Source organism: Brienomyrus brachyistius, chromosome 10 (assembly GCF_023856365.1).
Source record: "Brienomyrus brachyistius isolate T26 chromosome 10, BBRACH_0.4, whole genome shotgun sequence".
NCBI classification, from domain to species: Eukaryota; Metazoa; Chordata; class Actinopteri; order Osteoglossiformes; family Mormyridae; genus Brienomyrus; species Brienomyrus brachyistius.
The window spans coordinates 21693840-21714897 of record NC_064542.1 but is presented as its reverse complement, the minus strand read 5'-3'; the positions used below and the strand labels follow the sequence as shown (position 1 = coordinate 21714897).

Below are 21058 nucleotides of genomic sequence, written 5' to 3'. Positions count from 1 at the left end.
GGTGGAGGATAAAGAAATTGCAGTCACTATTGCTAACCCACAGAATTACAGCTATAGCCCCCTGTCCCTTTGAGCTGTGGGACTCCCCACTCCCCTCTCCTGAAATCACATGCCTTATTGCAGATGGAAGTGGGGGGGGGGGGGGGGGGGGCGGGGGGTTAAGCAAAATTTAGTTTAAAGCGTTTGGACAATTTCTCTTCCATTCTGGCATTTTCATTTGCTTTTGCCCATGGATGAGCGCAGTGGGAGAGTGCCCTCTGCCCACGAGCCAGGGTACTGCATCATCTTCCTCCAAAGGCAGGCCTCTTCCTCTGTGTAATCCACTGCGGCTTCCTGCATGGCACCTGCAGCAAAAAGGAGGTCATATACAGTATGATCCTGCAGAGGATCATGGGTTTGCAGGAGTCGGATTTCACACCCTGATGTCGATTATTGTTTTCAGACATCTTAGGTATGTGCTTAAAGTGTGATGTGAACAGTTAAACTTCATACCCTTGGCATGTGCTCACCTGGCCCTGAACTCAGAAGAACACCTCCCAGGAAGTCGTTACTGGACATGGCCTCCCGATCCCACACAGTCAGCTCCAGACCCATGCCTTGCAGCTGCTCTAAGCTCAGAGCCTTGTACACAAAGATGTGGTCATAGTGTGGGTTGAGGGTTTTCTTCACCACGGGAGTCTTCCTCTTTGTGGCCTTCGTCTTGTCCGGCAGCAGGTACCTGAATGCACGGAACAAAATTGTTTGGTGAAAGAAGCATATCGGTGAATAGCCCAGGCCACCTCTGAGGGGCTGTGTTCAATTGGATGTTCAAAATCACATATTGCATACCAACCCCATGCTGAAGACAAACGCAACTAAGGCACACTATATTACCAAAAGTATTGGGACACCCCTCCAAATCATTGAATTCAGGTGTTTTAGTCACTTTCACAGCCACAGGTGTATAAGATCAGCGTGCAGACTGCTTCTACAAACATTTGCAAAAGAATGGGTCACTCTCAGGAGCTCAGTGAATTCAAGCATGGTACCGTGATAGGATGCCATCTGTGCAATAAGCCAATTTATGAAATTTCCTCATATTTACTAAATATTCCACAGTCAACTGTTAGTGGAATTATAACAAAGTGGAAGCAATTGGGAACAACAGCAACTCAGCCATGAAGTGGCTGGCCGCATCAAATCACAGAGCGGGGACAACACATGCTGAAGTGCACAGTGTGCAGAGTCACCAACTGTCTGCAGAGTCAATAGCTACAGATCAACAAACGTCATGTGGCCTTGCGTAGAGAACGTCATGGATTGGGTTTACATGGCCGAGCAGCTGCATCCAAGCCTAACATCACCAAGTGCAATACAAAGCGTCCCTCTAGACCAGTGCAGACATGTTCTCTGGAGTGATGAATCATGCTTCTCTGTCTGGGAATCCGATGGACGACTCTGGGTTTGCCGGTTGCCAGGAGAAAGGTACTTCCTGACTGCACTGCGCCAAGTGTAAAGTTTGGTGGAAGGGGGATTATAGTGTGGTGTTATTTTTCAGGGGCTGGGCTTGGCCCCTTGGTTCCAGTGAAATGAACTCTTACTGCTGCAGCATTCTATGTCATTTTGGGCAATTTCATGCTCCCAGCTTTGTTTGAACAGTTTGGGGATGGTCCCTTCCTGTTTCAATATGACTGCGCACCAGTGCCCAAAGCAAGGTTCATAAGGACATGGATGAGCGAGTCTGGCATGGAGGAACTTGACTGGCCTGCAAGGAACCCTGTCCTCAACCCAAGAGAACACCTTTGGGATGAATTAGAGCAGAGACTGTGAGCCAGGTCTTCTCGTCCAACATCACTGCCCGACTTCACAAATGCTCTTCTGGAAGAATGGTCAAAATTCCTACAAACACACTCCAAAACCTTGTGGACAGCCTTCCCAGAAGAATTGAAGCTGTTAAGGCTGCAAAGGGTGGGCCAACTCCATATTGAAGCCTATGTATTTTGAATGGGATGTCATTGAAGTTCGTGTGTGTGTGTAAAGGCAGGTGTCCCAATACTTTTGGCAATATAATGTAAGACGGCTGCCCTCTCACCCTTTCACAAAGGAGTCGGAGACGCCTCCCTTTTTCATGGCAGTTAGGTTCTTGGCCTCCTTGATCAGGACATGAAGCTCTCCACCTTCATCCTTGGTCTTCTTCTTCTTGTCCTTAACTTGGGAAATAGGAAGCTTGTTGGGAGGACATCAACATTAATGACACATAAAGGCCAAGGCTGTGTGACTCGCTTCTGTGAACAGACCTTTGACGGTGCCTGAGGACACTTCGCCCGCGGCAACAAACTTCAGGGAAATCATCAGTTCCCCCTTGTACTGGGCGAAAGCAGACTGTGATGCGGCAGAGACCTGCAAAAGGTGGAGGCCAGAACATCCGGGGTGAAGGAGCTGATCCGTTTTGACATTCTAGGTGCGTGAGTGCGGCTTACCTTTGGTCGAAGGGGCACGTACTCCTCGTGGCTGGAGTTCAGGTCCCTGCAATCCAGTGGCAACTCCACCTCCCCCAAGAAGGCGTTGCGGCCGAAGCGGTCATGGTGCCAAACAGACAACTGGAGAGACCGTGTGACCAGCTGGGAACGACTGATGGAGTACTGGGGCACAGCAGAAGGAGAGAACGAAACAGAGGAAGGAGAAGAATGGTAGGAGGTTCACTCATGGTGATCCCAGTACGTCATCTGTAGCTCCACACAGACCGACATGCCTGGTAATCATTTACACTGGCTCTAGTGGTTATTTAAACTGGTTACGTGTTTCTTAAACTGCTGTCCTACCTGATGTTTACACTGGATTAATAAAGGGCAGGTACAGAATCAATATTTGCCTGTCATTCAGGCGCCCAGGACAGAAATCCTTCTCATCTTGACTGTAAATATTCCAGGTAATTGCCTCATGGAGGTTCACGAGGTAGCTGCAGGTGGACGAGTCTGGCGATTAGCGGAGAGCGAACTATGGCGCTGGCTGGTACCTTCAGGGTCTCGTTGTAGATGGGGTTGACCGTGTTGCTCTTGATGGTCGTCTTCTTTTTGCTCTGCCGGGACTTATCTGGGAGCAGGTAGCATTTTACATACCTATGGAACAGCATGGTACAGTGGACAAAACGCATGGTGTGTGTGATGGGTTGGCACCCCATCCTGGATTGTTCCCTGCCCTGCTCTGTACCCATTGCCTCTGGGACAGGCTCCAGACCCCCTTATGACCCTGAATATGATAAGCAGTTACAGAAAATGGATGGATGGATCTTCTAATCACTTCTCACACGGCTGGATTTCCTGCTTAGCCGGATAACTTGTTGGATTTAAGGCCAGGGCTGCAGGGGGCCTGGAGCCTTTCTAGGCAGCACAGGGTACAAGATGGGTTTTTACCATGCGTGTGGTGCATCATACTAGATGGACAATTGAAAGGCACCAGTTAGGTACTAGGTAGGTAAAGTTTATACCAAAGAGACAGAATTCTGAGAAACAGTATGTCTAAAATAATATATTACATGATTACATACATTGATATACTTAATTTTGTTGTATAGCTGAATATTTACATAAAATGTACCTTGTTCAATTATTCAATTAATCTAAATAGCATCTGAACTGGCTTCTGCTCACACTCACGGATTACAGCGATGTTTGGCAGCGTTTCCATAAGCCAGGCTGCGGCATTCCTTAATGAGGATGGACAGGGTCTGCGAGCGGTCGTCGTAATGGAGGGAGAACACGACGTCCCCACTGACGTCTACCGTGTCGTAGTCTCCTGCCTCGCTGTACACGCTCATCAGACTGCCCATCGTGCCCTGTGGGAAAAATCGCAGCCAATCCACAGGCCCTGGGATACGCACATGACCCTCAGTGACCAATAAAGGGCAGGCTTTCCTAACACGGTCATTTCACACATATGCCGGGGGGGTGGGAGGACACACCTTGCTTCGAAGGCTGTACGTGCTTCTGCCTGCATTCTTCCTGTGGATCTCAACCAGGCTGTCAATGTCCTCATCCTCCTCTTCCTCCTGAGACTGAGATGTCACAACGGGCCAAGACGTACCCTCAGGTTTGTCTAAAGCAAAGTGACAATAAGGATCTCCCCCCCCAGCACTCACCTGCATGTTGAGCCCTGGCACGGACTTGCTCCGATCTCTCATGGAGCTCTCGTTTATCTCTGACCCCTCCTCACGTAGGTCCAACACTGAGGTGGGCCAGTTACTCTCTGGGAGGAACCCGAAAGGAAGGAAGTACAGATGACAGCTTAGCATGTCACTTCCTCTCCCCACACGTACCAAGTGGTCGACGTCTCCCTCACTGCAGGCTCCAGTTTCTTACCCCCAGGCTTCTGGACTCGTTTCGTACTCCTCTTGAAGAGCTTATCTTCTTCAGACACTGTTGGTACTAGGCTGGGTCTTACTGACTGAAAAAAAAATTAGGTTATGGTTGGGAGGGGTGTGAACCGTGAGCTTTGGGTGGTATGTCCTGCATATAGGCATGGTCGTCTCACCGGGTCCAGGTCCGAAGTGCTACTGTAGGAGTCGCCTGGCTTGACGGGGGCATCCAAGACTGACTTGCTAGACCCAGCGGGACTGGAGCGCCCCATTGACCCTCCATCCGCAGGAGCAGCCTCATTCCTGTAGGGCGGCGACAGAGGGTCATGGGAAACTGAAGCCAGAGTATCCACATTCTTGACGCCAACAGGATATTCCCTACCCGCTGCCCTCTCCCACCTCAGCCTCACCTGGACAGGACCGGAGTGCCATGGGAGGACTCAGTCCCGGTTCGGCTGCTGCTCAGGCTGGCCTTCTCCACTGACTCGGTGTCGCTGCGCTGCTGTTGATCCGGCGCTGGTCCATCAGGGGGTTGCGATCCATCCGACAGAGAGCTGAAGTCCACAGAGAGGAGGCTGTGAGCTCAAACCCAATGGGCTTCCATCTTCTAAAATAAAATGTGGCCATTCTCTTCACAGCACATGTACGCTGTGTCATTTACTGCAGATGTAACTGTCAAGGAGCCAAGGAGCTGGGTTAGTGGCCCTGAGCCAGGTGCCTCACTGATCAGAACGGAGGAGAGTCTGGACACCATCCATCACCACTTCAAAGGAGTCCGAACTCAATTCTGTGACAGAGCTTATTTTCCTTAAACGTTTGTCTAACCTCCTGCACTCTCACATTTTCCCACCCAGCAAACAGCAGTGATGAATATGATTCCGCTTAAACATTCTTAACAGATTGCTGTACGCACCAATGGTCTCCTTTATTTGCCATTTGCACAAGTATGAGTACAGATACACTGGAATTCTCCTCTTTGCCTCACATGAGCATAGCTTGGGGGGCCACAGTGCAGGGTGAACTTAAGTGTGGTGGCTCCTGAAGGCCGGGGGTGAAGCGCTTTTGCTCAAGGGCCCACGAACATGTGACTCTTCTGCAGAAGCCGGGGTTTGAACCGGTGACCTTCTGATCATGGGCATAGAGGGGCTAAACTCGCTGAGCCACTCGCTGCACCCCGCCTGTACACACATCCATTTGCTGAATGCACCATAAGTTCCCTCCTCTTCTTTCTGAACAGCCAATTAAACCGGACGCACACTGGTTTGGCAATTTTTAAGTTTTGTAAACATTTGTCCACTTGGTGTGAAGTTCTGTTAACTTTTGCCAGATGTGCTGCCGGGACAGTAGTTCACCGAATCTCTGCCGGTTAGCCAACCATAGCGCTGTTCCTAATTTTGCCAATACTGGGAGTCTGGGACCATGTTGGCCAAACACCGGGCGGCTGTCACCTCGTGTCGAGGGCCTGCTGGTCCTTTAGCCTCGGCCGAGGGATGGGTGAGGGCCTGCCGGCGGGATTCATCTCCGCGTTCTGCAGGAGCATTGCCCCCACGGTGTCGCGCTTCTTCGCTGAAACACAGTGGGCTAACCGTTAGCAAGTAGCGGCAAGCTAATGGCTCACCAGCCGATAGGCATCACGCCTGGCAGGAAGAGCTTATTATCGCTGTGAAACGTGCATCCTTTCAGAGCTTATCGGGCTAATTCTCCTCCTGCAGGAAGTGGCTGGGGGCAGCTTCCTGTTCTCACCCTGGGGTCGCTTCCTGAGGGAGACTCTGACCATGTCATGCCCAGGGGAGTCCAGGAAGCGGTTCACCCTTTGGTCATAGAACCAGTCTCCAGTGGTCTTCTTAAGGTCTCTGCAAAAACGAGCACACCGAGATAGTAAACAGAGAGGAGAACGCTTCCCTGTTGAAAGGCGAGGCCCCCCAGGAAGTGCACTCACGCCTCCTTGGCACACACGCTGCACACCCATGACCCGTCGGGCCGGCCCGAGCGGCAGGTGCTGCACACGCGATGGTTGCAGCCCGAGCATTGGCTGGCAGTGACAGACAGACGCCCCAGAGCTGCCTGGCAACGGCCACAGCTGCGCTCGCTGTAGCTGCCACTGCTGCGCTTGGCACCTCGCCGGCGGATGTCTAAGAGCTCCGCCTTCAGTCGTCTGCGGGGGTGGGGCCACAAGGAAGAGTCACAGGAGCATTAGACGCGGGGTTGGAGAAGATGAGTCAGTTCGGCTGGGGAATGTTCTCAGGAAGAGGTAATTAGGGGAGGAAAATATGGGGTTGGGTGACCGGAGCGGGGGGGGGGGCAGGGTCACCTCACACGCTGCTCCTCAGCTTTCCTCAGCTCTTCATCCCGCTGGAGCACCTCGAGGATCAGCTCGCGCTCCGAGTCCGTCAGGAAGGCTACGCTGACCTCCACCTGCTGCAGCATCCTGGCCAAAAGAGCAGGGGGGGGGTCCAGTTCACCAGCCGAAAACCAGGCCCCGAACTCACGTCAGCGGCACAGATAGCGTGAAAAATGAACTGGAGAAATTTCAAAATATTTTTCCAGTCAGACTCGACAGAAAATCACGACGGTAAACTGTTGTGCATGTTTATACAGCAGAGAGATTTGCTGCCGTGACTCCAGTACCAGAGTCTAGCTGTAGGGCTCCTCTAGACTGGCAGCATGCCAAAAGGGAAATGGAACATTCTGGGGTCCAGAGTGTCCAGTCACAGCCTGTCAGGTTTATAAATATAAATCAATGATGAGGTCCTGTATGCTCATCCTGAGAGGGAACATGGGTGATGTTCCCAGCACAGGAGCCTTTGATTTATGTTCGGCTTATAATAAGAACGTCCGAACGGGTTATGAAGTTTATTTATTCTGTTCTACATTTAACTTGAGTTTATAGAGGAATTTAGCATGCATTTGTTATTTATTATTTAGTGTGCATTCCTTATTGCATCAGTATGTCCCTATAGAGGAGAATCAGGAATAAAATCTATTTAAGACTGGGCAGTGACATAGACCAGGAGGAACAGACAGGCGTGAGTGTCACTGACCGTGTTTGTGACTGTGACCATGAAACGTGTTTGTATTTGCACAACCAAACTGAAACTGTCGAACCTGTGAAACTCTGGCTGGACTAAGTTTAGTTTTGCGGTTTTATGTTCATTAAATTTTGTAAACAAGTTCAACAAGAGGAACCACAATTGTGTATTTTTATTGTCATTTCAACAGGTTGCAGCCAAACACCCAATGAAGCGGATAGAAGGGGAGGTGTTTTAATTGGACATGGAAACGAAAGGATAAAAATACCCATTTTCACCACTACACCCAGCATTCCCAGTCCCCTTCACGGCGGAATCAGGACCTTGGGGAGGTTTTCGGGCTATAATGGAAATCTGCTCTATCAAGCTGAGCTCGAACTCTTCTAAGTGACAGAAAGCCTGAGCGGCGTTTGAGTTTCACTGGAGCAGGAAGGGCGGGTCTGCAGGGAGTCGTCGGCGAGAGTAAACACACTCAACGGGGTCATGGGCATGCAGCGTGACAGCTCAGCAAACCACCACTGCTGACATCGTGCCGGATTCCCACCGTGAAATTGGGAGAGAATCAATTTAATTCCGTATCCAGTCCAGTGTGCCCCAATCTTCTGGGGATAAAGCTTTGAGGAACAGGCCAGGGTGTGTGGATGTGTGGGCATGTCCTACTGACGCACTGGCAAGTGAGGCAGTCGGACTGAAGGCGATGTCAGGTGGGAAAACGTGACTGGTCTAGCTTAGCTACCATGCAGATCCTAAGCAAGGGTTAAGAAGAAGCAAAGACCACACTGGGTGAGAACGGTCAGTCTTTGGAATCAGACGGGCAGCTCAGTTCCCCTGCAGTTCCCACCCTCAAAGGCACATAAAGATCTGGGTGGACCAGGGCTGTGGTTAGACCATTCATCAACATCTGACATGTCCTCCTAAATCCTGCGAGATCCCTCTGCCAGATCCCAGCCTTTGGTCTACATAGGCTGCCCTGAGAATGAAGAAATGCCCCCCAAGGCATCGGACTGCCTCCCCACCCCCCTCAGAAATACACACAGCTGCCAGGAGGCTGCTCTCGGTATATATATTCACTCACTAGTCCGTTAGGAGGTCCACTTGGCTAGACCCGCTTATATGGCTACCGTCCTAAGACACCGCAAGTGTTTTTAAGCACACATACATATGGTCATTTTTTCCAGTAATGGTGCAGGAAGACTTCCACATGCATCTACAATGATTTTATGAAATTCCTGGTAAGGGCAGAAGGCATTATAGGTACAAGTGTCCACAGGGCTACAATATTAGGCAGTAGGAGGAGTCCTAGTGTGTCCTTAATCTGCTTTCTGATTGAGGTGGAGTCCTACTTATAAAAGAATAACACAAAATATACCCTCATCTTATTGATCACTATTAATTATCATATACAAAGCATTTCACTGGAAGCACAGCGACACATGGCTGCCATTAGTCAGACTTATTGGCAAGAGACGCCAAATTACCCAGAATCCTTAATTATTTGCTACAAATTCTCTAGGCTTAACACTTCAATAACCAAGTGACTTATGGTGGCCAAAAGCAGACTGGGGGAGTCACATTTCACTTTTATTCCACTTGCATAACCAAACTACTGTAATACTGTGTTTTAATACCAGGCTACTGTCTATGGGCCTGAACCTTCCATGAAGTACTGCTTCTGGGCTCTGGCTATGACTATTCGGACAGCAGTCACATATTTAACCCCATCCTCTATATCAGGGCCCCCCAATTATTTTTCCTGAGGGCGAAATTCCATCTGCAGCACAAAGCCAGGGGACACTGCAATGTAAAAAAAATGACAACCGACTGGAATCCCACCCAACGATAAAAGTTCCCAAACAGTGGGCAAGGGGTCCTGCTAACCGGTGGGGGGGGGGGGGGGGGGGGGGCAGAGAAAGTAATCGTGTGGCCCGGATTCAATTGTGTTTTGGACCAGACTGGAGTCTGCCAGTTAGTAGGGCTAGGTCATTAATCGAATTTTAATGTTAATTACAGTTTTGGCTTTCAATGATTATAACAACGATTAAAACAATCGAGATAAAACGATTATCATGCCACTTTTTGTTTTGCAACGATGCTTCAGTTTTGTCTTCTGTAATATATGGAAATCCACTGTTAAATAGACAAGATATTTCCAAAGTCAATTAGTAATATTGCGACCTCAATATTGAACAAAATAATCGTGATTATGATTTCTGTCATATTCGTGCAGCCATAGTAGTCGGTAATCACTACTCTAAATGGAAAGGCGATACAGCGCAACATCTCCCATACCAGCCAACTGCTACAGAAGCCAAAGGCCGGCCATGACATTGACAGAGACAGGGTACCAGACTTTTGTGACCCCCCCTCTCCCCATCTGATCTGGACTGTGATGGGACAAGTGAATGCACGGACTTGTTATTTAATGTCAAGGGAAAGTTAAAGTGACAAGTAAGCAGTGTGTGAGCTAATCTCTGTAACTGTGAGAGTACGCACACTGATCACATTCTAAACTGCGTACGAGAGAGACAGAGTAACGGAAAGATGGAAACCAACAAGAACTTTGTAATGCAAAGTCAAATAAAACAGCGCTGTTGCCGACAACAACTTCTCTGAGCGATCAGACTGGAAAATGGATATTTCGTGAGACATCTCTAGAAAAAACATAAAAAATACCACATCATACAAAATCGGCTGGGCGGTGTGGGTATTCGTGGAAATCGCGCTGTAAATGCTTTCCTTGTGGTTTCCTTTCGATTTCAAAACGATTAACTCGTTCAGACCATTCGAGATATATGTGGAAAATGGACACTAATGAGTTATCCAGGACCGAAACTCTTATAAAAGCGGTCCCCTCCCAGATAAACAGCACATTCTGTCCAAAGTAATTATCTACTCAGCACAATGACCACCTCCTAGAGAAACATCACAAGCCCTAATTATGCAAACATTTTATTTGATTTAATTTCACTTTCCCGTATAGAAAATGATTAATTAAGGATTGTTCTGTAGAACGGGTAAGTGGTCAGGCAAATAAAACATGTACAATCTAAGAAATTTGACGTCCGAATTAACGTATAATACTGATATCGGATTAACTTCGGCTGCAATACTAACTAGAACAGCACGTAGCCCATGAATGTGTAAAAAGGCAAAGTAATGAAACGCGGCGTGGATTAGCGCTATACAGAAGCCGGAATTCGGTCTGACTTACGCGGTTCGCACGGCGGAGTTGCGCTCCTTCTGCCCTCTTCCTGCCCACTCGCACTGTTCACCCTGAAGACCTGGAAAGCTACCGCTTATCGCGGAAGACCGGCAGACTTTTCCCTTTATTGTGGCCGCGGAGCCCTAGAGCCTCCGTACCACCTCCGCTTCTGCAAACAGGTGCAGCCCACACTTCCTCCCTTATTTCTTAGTTATGTTTAAAAAATAGTTTTCATATACCGGTCAACTGGTTTCCCCCGTATCATTCACCCAGTCGCATTTACCCTTGTAACAAAGTAAATTATTAACAGTATTAACGATGACGAGGGCTTATTTGGCCCCGGGTCTGAGGGCGCCGTTTACTAAACTTCTCCTCTTTGAGACACAGTGAAATAAGAAATGTGGAAGGAACGCAGCGAAATGTCCGAGGCGCAGCACAAACACCGAAAACCACACAGCAGAATCGGGGTGACGATGTTCGTCCGAGTGACTCGCAGAGACCCACAGAATCAGGCGGCCGGGATATCCGAAGACGTGCCCACAGCTCTCTGATCCGGTTTGACTCTTTAACCAAGGAAGATCTTCCGTCCTCCGCCAATGGGCTCATCGTGCGCTTCTCCGAAAAATACACAACGGTCACGTTTAATAAAATGCCAACGGTTTTCTAAAGACAGCCAATTACAGTGAAGCATATAATCAAACTTTGACACTTAGTATTATACATGGACACTCATTTAAAAAATCACGAATTTAATATTGTTTGGTAACTTTTTGAGGGAACAGGTATTGTATCCCAGACCTGTACATAAATTACACCTGACAATGGAAATAAGCGATTGTGTCAATTATATACAAACAGGAGCAATTAGGGTCATATTTAGAATGTTTTATTACTGACTCTTTCAACAGAGTTAAAATATGAAATTACTAGTCTCGAAGTTTCTTTGAGAGGATTGTCTGTGCAGCCTTGGTCTAAATTGTGCCAATAAAGTCTGAAATTGTCAGCATGGTCTACACTCCAAGTCCAGTACTATGTGATGAATATGAGGTGCGTATGATTTGACATCAACCAAGTGCTGGATAGTCGTCCTCCAGGGTGTCCCGCAGTCCTCCTCCAGCAGGGCGGCGATGCGGAGGGCTGTATCTTCAGCCCACTGTCTCCACGCCTGCCTCTCTGCACAGCCACGCGTCTGTCGTGCTGCTTTCTCCCCGGCTGCTTGCTCCGCCTCCCGGTGGCTCAGAGGCGAGGTCACATTTTGGTGGATGTGCAGGATACCTCCCGTGGTTCGCTTCAGGAGCCGACAGGCTACAGCCCAGCCCTGCTCGGAGCTGGGGATCAGCCCAAGGTTGACCCGGTCTGCCACGTCACGCAGGTTGAGCTGGGGGGACGACAAGGCGGTAGCAGTGACTCTCTCCTCATTTCTGCAATGTGCTCCATACATCTGGCCCACCTGGCGATGTCCACACCTCAGACCTAAGCCTAGTTCATACTTCACTTTTCCCACATACTGTTACGCTCCATGCACAGACTCGCGTAAATGCTACGTCTGTCCATATGCTGCGTGCAGCAGTGACACAAAGTAATCCAGCGAAGAACCTCAAGTAAAGAAACCTCCATTACTGCAGTGGCGTTTCCCCACAAATATACATGCGTGTGAATGGAAGCTGTCCTCATAGTGCAATATATTATTTAACGGTACTTTAACATACATGTTCGTCCAGGAAAGCAGGAAGATCTTGTAGTTATCAACTGCTCAAACAGTAACATAAAACTCCAAATTTGGAGAAAGAGTGAGTGGAAAACACACAAGCCTTTAGCACACAGAGAGTGACTTATCCCTTCTTTCATAGGGCACGGAGGTATATAAAATTTTACGGTATATCGACATTTTCAAAATGAGATATGGAATGATAGAATACCCTTTATATAGATATACTTTTATTTTGTGTTGAAATTAGGACTCTATTGAAGAGTTTTAATAGAAACCTATAGTATTCCTTCCTGGTTATAAACAACAAGAGAGCTTTGGTCGTGCACAGATGGCAGCCCTACAAATAACTCGTTACTCTATTCTCTCACACCCGCAGGGGCCAGACGTATTACTACAAGCACAAATATAAGGAATGTAGTGAATAAAATGGGTAAACGCATGAACTCATCTCTGCCTCCTGAAATTCTCCTCGTCGCTCAGTGCTTCTTCACTGCACATGTGCAGTCGATGGGCGCTTTTCCACTGCACCAGGTACTATGCATTTGGTACGGGGCTTTCAGTACTTGCCCTTCGCCACTGACTTCAGGATGAGTACCCGTATGAAAAGTAACAGTACGCAAACTACCAAACCAGCTGGGGTACTTCGGTATTTTGGAGTGGGAGACACGTGGAGCAGCTGCTATCGAAGTATGCATCCATCGTTAAAGTTTAAAGAATGTGAGGAATGAATCCTGTGAAAACCATGGGAGGTGGTAAGACCACTCCAATCGAAGCAGCCTTGGCCCAGGAGTGCCTGGAACCAGAACTTTTTTCAGGAACCAGAGGCAGTTCTGGAACCTTTTTTTTGGTATCTACTCCAGACACTTTGTACTTTTTGTTCGACACCAAAACTACAGGGGAGATGCTCACTGCAAAAACTTGCAGAAAGGGCTGGAGTAGATGATCAGCCAAACTGGGACAAGAGATAAAAGTAGCAGAGCAAAAGCAGAGCAGATTAAATTATTTCTGTACTTCAAGTACACTTAATGCTTTAATAAATACCTTTTTTGCTTGCGTCTCCATATATTTGCATTGAAAAATTAAATCAATAATCAATATACTTTCGTCTAATATCACCAGTGTTGGCGGTGAAACTTGCCAGCGCTTATTAGTAGAATAATTTACATCTTTTTTTTTAAATCTGCAGAAAATGAAAGATTATTAAATCTTGCCAATAGATCAATGACGTCACAGTTTGCATGTGGGCCATTCTGGCTCAATCCAACAAATGGTCCACAGTCTATTGTCTCAAAATTGAACCATTTTGTAGCAGTTTGCCAATATGAAAAATACAAGATTTACATATAAGAGTTACACTGGCTTGAAATTCACCGATATTTTCCCTTCATTCGCAAAAATTCTTGGTCGGCCCATTTTCAGATGCCTGTACCTTTGTAACAGTAACACCTAGGCACCTGAAAAAATTGCAGATATACAAGGTTTTTGCCTAATTCCAAATATGTACTTATTTAATTTGTAGCATGTACTCAGCTTATCTCTTAACTTTCATAAGGCCAGACTCTCATGGGGTAGTAAAAATAGTCACTTTTATTGTGTCATTTGAAAGTTAAAGTTCCCTTTTGTAACATATAAAAGACAGAACGGTGTTTTCTGCTTTAAGGATTTTATTGATCATCTGAAGCTCAATAAAACCCTTAAAATAAATAAATAATAAAAAAGACAGAATGGTATTTTCTACGTCCACATTTTTTTAAGATGCCTAGGTGTTAATGTTGGAAAGATACAGGCATCTGAAAATGGCCGACCAAGTATTTTTGCGAAACCATATGAGCTAAGGCCAGAGAATTCATGGATTTTTCATATTGGCCCAGAGGCAAACAAAATGCCACAAAATCCTTAAATTCTGAGATGGTCAAGCAGGGATGATACCAATCATTTGTTGAGTTGAGTCAGAATAATCTATAAATAGAATATAATTAAAAGCTGCTGTCCTGCTTTTGTTGTGATCAATCTGTTCAATAACTAACAAATTACCAAAAAAAAAAAAAAAGAGACTTGTTTACCTCCTTTGTTTTAGGGTGGCGGTGTAGTTTAACGTGACATTACTTGCGAATTTTAACCTCTCAGGCTTATTTAGCATAAAGGTCACATTTCTTATTATGCGTTAAGAAAGTGGCATATGGAAGCCACCAGGAACTATTAAAAGTTCCTGGTTGTTACAGCCTAGGAACTAAGTTCCTGAGTTTGGGTCCTAGCAGCAATGTCACTGTTAAGGAGAGAGGCTTTTGTCTTCACCCCACAAACACCAATAGGTTGACAGCACGATCCAGCTCCCCACCTGTCTATTGTCACCCCGGTGGATGGTGCAACGGTCTGAGACTCCATTCAGTTCCAGGTTCCTGCGCAGGGCCTCCACGGCATGCGGATTCCACTCACACGCATGAACGTGGGCTACCCCGCAATGTACCAAGTAGGGGAGGGTGAAGTAGCCAATGCCTACATCAAAAGATAAGTGGTAAATGGACTGCATTTATATAGCGCTTTTCTACTCTCACGAGTGCTCAAAGCGCTTTACATTTCATGCCTCATATTCACCCATCCACACACTCATTCACACACCGGTGGCGGAGGCTGCCATGCAAGGTGCCAACCTGCACACCGGGAGCAATGCGGGGTTCAGTGTCTTGCTCAAGGACACTTTGATGGGGTCAGGAGGAACCAGGGTTCGAACCTGCAACCCTCCTGCGCCACCATCTTCCCCGATCAACAGGAAGCAGTTTGGCTGTGTCAAAGTCCTTCCCTTACGCTTCGCTATGCACACTCAAGGAATCCATACAAAATAAAATACTTTACCTGCATACAAATCCACAACAGTCTCCCCCCTGCAGTCAAATGAGGCAATCCTCAGTTTCTCAGTGATGTTTCCAGCCGAGAACATACACTTGGTCACATCAAATTGGTACCTGCAACACATACTAGTTTAGCTTGCAAGACCACTGTGACGCATCTGTGAATCTTATTCTGCTAAGAATGTTGTGAGGGTTTTCCTTGAACCTGATCTTGTTGTCCACATGGGTCACCCAGCTGTCTTCCCCCAGTAACATAGTCACCACTGGAGTCCGGTGTCCGTCGCTGCTGACCCTCCCTGCCCGGGCCAGGCGATTCACACCCAGCACACGTGCCACAGTGAGCCACAAGGCTGGTCCTAAATGCAGGAGAAAAAAAAACCCGATACATCAGGCAGATAGTCAAACAGGTTCCTCAAAACGTCTCAAAGTCCTAAAAAGTGAACTAACAACTTTCATGAAACCCGATTAAATCCGATTGGCTTATTAAAAGAACAACTAATTGGTATGTGAGTAAAATATAACAGAGTAGAGTAGAATAGAATGAGATACTCTATTCTCTTTTCTTTTTGCCCCATCTTGCTCCCTCCTTAATAATCTATCACACAGTGCAATGACCAAGAAGTGAGAAAACAGCTGACACCAGCAAGATAAGATCGAAAGTGGTCCTGCTAAGAACTACAGTGTCTTATTAATTATTGCGAAAATTGCCCTTTTCTGTTAAAGGCACTTTATAAAGCAGACATGGCCAGCTGGCTTGTCATTTTTGTTCTGGGGGATGAGATACTGTGATGGACCCTCACCCAGTCTGCTCCAAACCTCCTGAGAGAAGCAGCCACCGCCCAGCAGAGCCAGATCCCCATGGCGCTGCCAGCTCCGAGCAACATCTCCCATCAGGTCCTCGCTCCACGTCTCCCCCTGTGAGACCAGCAGCTGCCGTACAGCGTCCAGCAGGACCATGCTAGTGCTTTTCACGCTATCCTTCTTGGATGGTTCGGGAGACTGTTTGAAATGATGCAGACACGCCTCAGAAAGCTAATTTTGTTTAACCAATGATCTATTAGGCTGTTTATGCAGAACGTCCGGTCTTCTTACAGTTGCCTGTATTCTCTCAACCCGCAGCTCAGTGTGTTTTTAAGGTTTGCATGTGGTTAGCAGCTACAGAAGTGTAACCATTAGTTATTCCAACTTCTGGTGTGGTGGCGGCAAAAAGTCAGAGCCCCACCCCAAAAGGTGCAAAATAACACCGACATAAAAGTCCACGACTGGCTAAAGTTATGTATGTTATGCAACCCTTGGCTATGTGAGAAGTCTCACCTAATTTGGAATGGCTGCTACAGCTCTGCCCAATACATCAAAGTGCAAAGTGTTCCCAAAACATGACCGGTGTCTGTCCTCGACATTGACTCCTACGAGACACAAGTGATCACAAGACTCCCCCTGAATACACACCCACTCATGAGCTGTTTGGCCATATGGAGTCAAGCACTGCCTGTCTAGTTCAAGTGCGCCAGTGACTGTAGGGATGTCAGTCCTGCTCAGCAATCTGCCACATGCCACGCTCCATAATTGCAAGATCCACATCAGACCCTACAGCCGCTGTTGGCTGGCGATACTGTCTGTCAGCTCACAGTCGTGGTGAGGGAGTGTGAGATGGCATACACAGTGACACTTCATGTGGAAGAAGAACATCGCCAGGTCTTACAAGATGTCCTTGCAACACTTTATGTAAAACTAAGCTTCGTGTATTTTCGTTATTCAAACTGGTTAGCATCCAGATAGGTGGCTGAGAGTTATTCCAACCTCTGGCCAGCATCAATTATGTTAGGAGTATGGTTTTGTTGAGTTCAGTACCCATGAGTCGTCCAATGTATCACTTGCTTCATGTAACAAAAATACCAGAAAAATCCTCCTAAGTGTTTTGGAGAAGGGGAGAAGTTGGGGTACACATCCCTCTATACACCTGTAAATAGTTTTAATGATATAAAGAATATTCTGTACTTAGGAAGAGCAATAACTCCTTCACATTGAAGAAAAACTGTACTTCTCACATCCTATCCTTCCTCCCACAAAAATACCCAGGACCTATTCGCCGGTAAGAATAACCGAGCTTTTCCACTAATGATTAACGGGAGAACCAGCCGCCGTTACGGTACACTGCCCATTGGGCGCACCTGTATGTATGTTAGGGCGCAAGTCGTTTCGGGGCCAACGGAGAGGCGAAGGGCGGTCAGATCCAGCCCGGGGACGCAGTCTGGCCACACGGGCAGCGCAACGGTGCCGTCGGAGCGCTTCAGCATGCGGAGCTTCGGATTCAAAACGCCGTGCGCCTCCAAGTGTTCCCTGCGGTGCGGGGAGAAAACCCAACTTAAAAAGACATGCCTTGTGTGTAAAGGCAGAAAGTGTGTTTTTATGTTTAAGAACTATACGTGTATGAAAAGTTTATGGTGTATTACCCGAATGTAAAGGTAGATCTGTTACATATGGTATATCTTCAGTATATAAAAGCTGTGGTTACCGTATATTATTGGTAAAGTTATAAATTCTCACCGGTACTGCTGAGCAAAACGGAGCGGCACACTGATAGCTGGGACGGCCTCCATATTGCGTGTAGAAAGGTAAACAGACATCCGGTTACTGATACAGCCTTTAAAGACAATTTTCACTCTCCATACTCGATTTAAAAAGGTAAAGAGACTTCATCTTAAAGTTACCGACACGAGCTTTAAAAATACGCTTCTTTCTCCATTTATAACTCCAGCCACCGCGGCATGTGCTAAACCACACCGCCGCCTGGGTACTTTATGCTTTAATTAGTAGCAGCTGCTGCTTTTTAAATTGCTGCCAGTTATCTTCTGTTTCAGAATATTTGATTTAATGAGAATAATGGAAGATATTTATATATTTCGTGTGTTTAGCTATGTTGCTAACTTCTTCTTCTACGCAGTTAGTAGTTGAGCTTGGCTTTAATTGGTGGTGCATACTGCCACCTGGCGACCAGGAGCGTGAACAGCCTGACCAAAAGCAACCAAACCTTGTAGCGCGGACGTAATATACTAATGCTTCGCAAGACGGTCACACACAGAGTGAACGACGGATGACTGTAGTGGAGATTCAGGATTAGGGAGAAGAAATGGTTGCTTCCTAAGACCGACGAGAATCAATCATTGGGTCACCTAAAATAGAGGGAAAGCTGTATCGTAACATTGCAGACCAGACAAAGTTTGAATGGTACCTCTATCTTTTCAGCACTGTCTGGGGAAGCGTGGACATCAGCACTGTATAAATACTTCATTAAATGCATGCTCGGGATGTTTCCTGTTCTAATATCAGAAATGAGCAACCCTATTTAGACCAGTGTGGAGTAAAATGTCTCCGAATGAGAAAACATGTCTCCTGTCGAGATATTTCGGCTTTAGTTGGCCTGAATTTAGCCGTAGACCAGCTGAGTTTATTGGGATGCCAACACCTGTTAGAGATTTTTCCACCTTTGGTCAAACCTACTATTATGAAGTGTATATACCTCTTTGACCACATGACTATTTGAGTTTTCTTGTTCAAATATTGCCATTCGAGGAACATTTTCCGAAAGCCAAACTGTGCAGGCTGAAGATCATTTCTCAGCGTGGGAAAGGTGCCCTTGCCTGTGATTCGTTTCTTCCCTGAGGTTCCACAACAGATTTCTGAACTGAGGGAGATGGAAATGCGATGTGAGCCCTCGGTATTTTATGTCAGAGGATAAGTCGTTTCCAGCACCAAGCTGTCCTTAGGCTGTTTGCAGCAGAGAACACTAATGTGGGAAAAGAGAAATTCATGTTGCAGGAAGGGTAGGATCTTACTGCTCCCGCAAGCACCCCTCTCATAAAGGGCAAAACCAAAAAGCCATCAGGTAACTGGATGGAAGGGAAAGCTGGTGCTGGTCAAGTGGTTTCGTACCAATGCTCCCTGTATCATCAGCTCTGGTATAGGCTCAACCCCCTTTCTTCCAGGTTTTGGCACAAAATACAGACAGTGTAAGGTAAAATTTCTGCCAGGAATATTTCAAATGTAACATTTGAAAGGTGAAACTTTATCTACTATTCGAATTATCTGCATACTGACAGGAAATATTTGAAGCAAAAATTTTAGTCTACTTTAAATTCATCGAAAATTACCAGCAGTATCTCTCCATCTGGTGCAGTTGGCACGCAGATGCAGGACTGAAGTACAAAATAATTACTGTAATGCCGTTTTATATGTACTACATGAACCAAATAGCTATATCGTTATTTCAGTCTGTTTAAATTTCGATGGATGTATGTTGCTGGCTTAAAGAAAAAACCCAAAACATTTCATTCTGTTGCAACATAGGACTCGTCAAATGAGGCATTTGAGAATATTTTTTTAATTATTGTGATACAGTTGAAAATAAGCAAAATGTAACAAAATATAAAAACAAAGGTAGTTTACCATCATGGCAGAATGGCAGCTTGAAATATTACTTGTATGTGCATGAAATAGAGGCTGCTGTTAAGGTTAATACAACTGGACCACAGGGCTGTAATTATGTGACCAGTTTATACCTGATTTATGTAACAAAATCTTTCTTGCATATTATATAATGATCCCATCCATTCATTTATGTCCATTGCAGTCGAACATTTTGTTTTTGCATCTATCTTTTCACTGATGTAAGGAAACGTATTTATTCTTGTTGTAGACTAAAGACATGTGAAATTAAAAATAAATTTGAAAAAAATCTAAATTGTAAGATGTCTTACTTCCTCCAAAGACATTGAAAATCACAAATAACCTAAAATTGAAGGACACCCTTTTTCCTTGGGTCTCTGGAGGATATAATGTATTTTAACTTAGTTTTGAAATATATATATATTTTAAATGTGTCATACTTCAGTTGCATCCACATTATTGGGTTCTCATGCCTGTAGCAGGTAGGACCTGCATACTTTGCCAGCAGAACAGCTTGGATTTCTTTGAGGTATGGATTCAAGATTGAGCTGGGAGGTTTTCGTATGGCTGGATTTAAGACTTACCATTCTTATTTGGTCGCTCTCATTAACCAGATGTTTTAACCATTAGAACTGCCACCGATTAGATCTATTCAGTTCGTCACACCATGATCTATACACTCTAGGCACCTTTAGCTCAATTAAACGTATATATTACGCGTATATATAAATTAAGTAAATTAAATTAAGCGTATATATCAATTAAGCGTATATATAAGTATCCCTAGGTGGATGTCAACAAATATGTACCGTTTCAGTAATCCCAAGATGGAAATAAATGATGGAGGCACTTTTCGGACTGGTTTTATAAATGGTCTGTAAGCTGACTCCTCCCCTACCACACACTCAGCAGAGGTTTGAATGTGTAACAAACATGCAGGGGGCAGTGTTGGGCATTTCAGGTGCAGAAGCTACAAATCCTAACCAAGGTTTTATTTTTACCAAACAGCTGCGTACTCTGTGACCGTGACTCTTTATGCTCAACTGGCTAGTAGAAACAAAATCTTGGTCTGGATTTGAAACTTGCGGAACTGAAATGCCCAATACTGCCGTGGGATGAGCGGGTGGGGCTTAATATATTTGCCACCCCAGGTCCCTGGAATATATTACCAGTCGCGAACAACCGGTTGTCTATATAGAGACTATCAACTGGCTGTGGATGAAAGACCCGGCCCTTACAAGACTGGCGCAGGGAAGAAATTCCATATAACATATAACATAAATCCTTGATTTAATCTCTGTAACATCTAACTTGTAATTAAACAGAAATCCGGGGGGGAGGGCAGCAGACCTTCGGCTTTAAAATTCAGGTTTGGCAAGCGCGCACAAATCATTTATTACCGATGCCCCTCCGGCGTGGATTTAAATGCAACAAACGGCAGCAGATAAAGAACAAATACCCCCGAGAAAAAATGCGTTTGTCTTCGCC

At 46.1% G+C, this 21058-nt stretch overlaps 2 protein-coding genes across 5 annotated transcripts; both read right to left on the bottom strand.

Moving 5' to 3' along the window:
• Positions 1–137: 137 nt before the first annotated feature.
• sytl4 (synaptotagmin-like 4) lies at positions 138–11157 on the bottom strand. 4 transcript variants are annotated; one of them, XM_049028783.1, is made up of 17 exons: positions 10574–11145; positions 6645–6761; positions 6273–6488; positions 6077–6186; positions 5782–5899; positions 4744–4887; positions 4510–4636; positions 4338–4422; positions 4118–4224; positions 3941–4033; positions 3636–3814; positions 2996–3098; positions 2460–2621; positions 2277–2379; positions 2072–2189; positions 510–718; positions 138–344 (listed from the first exon to the last, which is right to left on the bottom strand). In XM_049028783.1, the coding sequence occupies exons 2-17, from the start codon at positions 6758–6760 to the stop codon at positions 214–216; spliced, it is 2121 nt and encodes a 706-aa protein (XP_048884740.1). In that variant the 5' UTR covers position 6761; positions 10574–11145; the 3' UTR covers positions 138–213. The 4 variants fall into 4 exon arrangements, 3 of the variants coding, with proteins under 3 accessions (XP_048884740.1, XP_048884741.1, XP_048884739.1); XM_049028784.1 differs by having other exon boundaries at positions 3941–4027; XM_049028782.1 differs by having other exon boundaries at positions 3941–4224; positions 10574–11146.
• A 271-nt stretch (positions 11158–11428) lies between these two features.
• On the bottom strand, positions 11429–18134 carry trmt12 (tRNA methyltransferase 12 homolog). The gene is made up of 7 exons (XM_049028787.1): positions 17672–18134; positions 17296–17464; positions 15925–16123; positions 15330–15480; positions 15129–15238; positions 14614–14771; positions 11429–11942 (listed from the first exon to the last, which is right to left on the bottom strand). Exons 1-7 carry the CDS (start codon positions 17749–17751, stop codon positions 11565–11567), a joined length of 1245 nt encoding a protein of 414 aa, XP_048884744.1. The 5' UTR covers positions 17752–18134; the 3' UTR covers positions 11429–11564.
• Between the last annotated feature and the right edge of the window lie 2924 nt (positions 18135–21058).

What these genes read in the sequence shown, in the direction of transcription:
- trmt12 (XM_049028787.1), bottom strand. Translation starts at nt 17,751, where the DNA reads ATGTCTGTTTACCTTTCTACACGCAATATGGAGGCCGTCCCAGCTATC. An exon ending in CGTTTTGCTCAGCAGTACCG is followed by an intron (nt 17,465 to 17,671) that starts GTGAGAATTTAT and finishes CCCGCACCGCAG; the next exon opens with GGAACACTTGGAGGCGCACG. An exon ending in ACCGGGGTGACAATAGACAG is followed by an intron (nt 11,943 to 14,613) that starts GTGGGGAGCTGG and finishes TCGTCCCCCCAG; the next exon opens with CTCAACCTGCGTGACGTGGC.
- sytl4 (XM_049028782.1), bottom strand. Translation starts at nt 6,760, where the DNA reads ATGCTGCAGCAGGTGGAGGTCAGCGTAGCCTTCCTGACGGACTCGGAG. An exon ending in GCCAAACATCGCTGTAATCC is followed by an intron (nt 3,099 to 3,635) that starts GTGAGTGTGAGC and finishes GCTGTTCCATAG; the next exon opens with GTATGTAAAATGCTACCTGC. An exon ending in TCCGACTCCTTTGTGAAAGG is followed by an intron (nt 719 to 2,071) that starts GTGAGAGGGCAG and finishes CCGTGCATTCAG; the next exon opens with GTACCTGCTGCCGGACAAGA.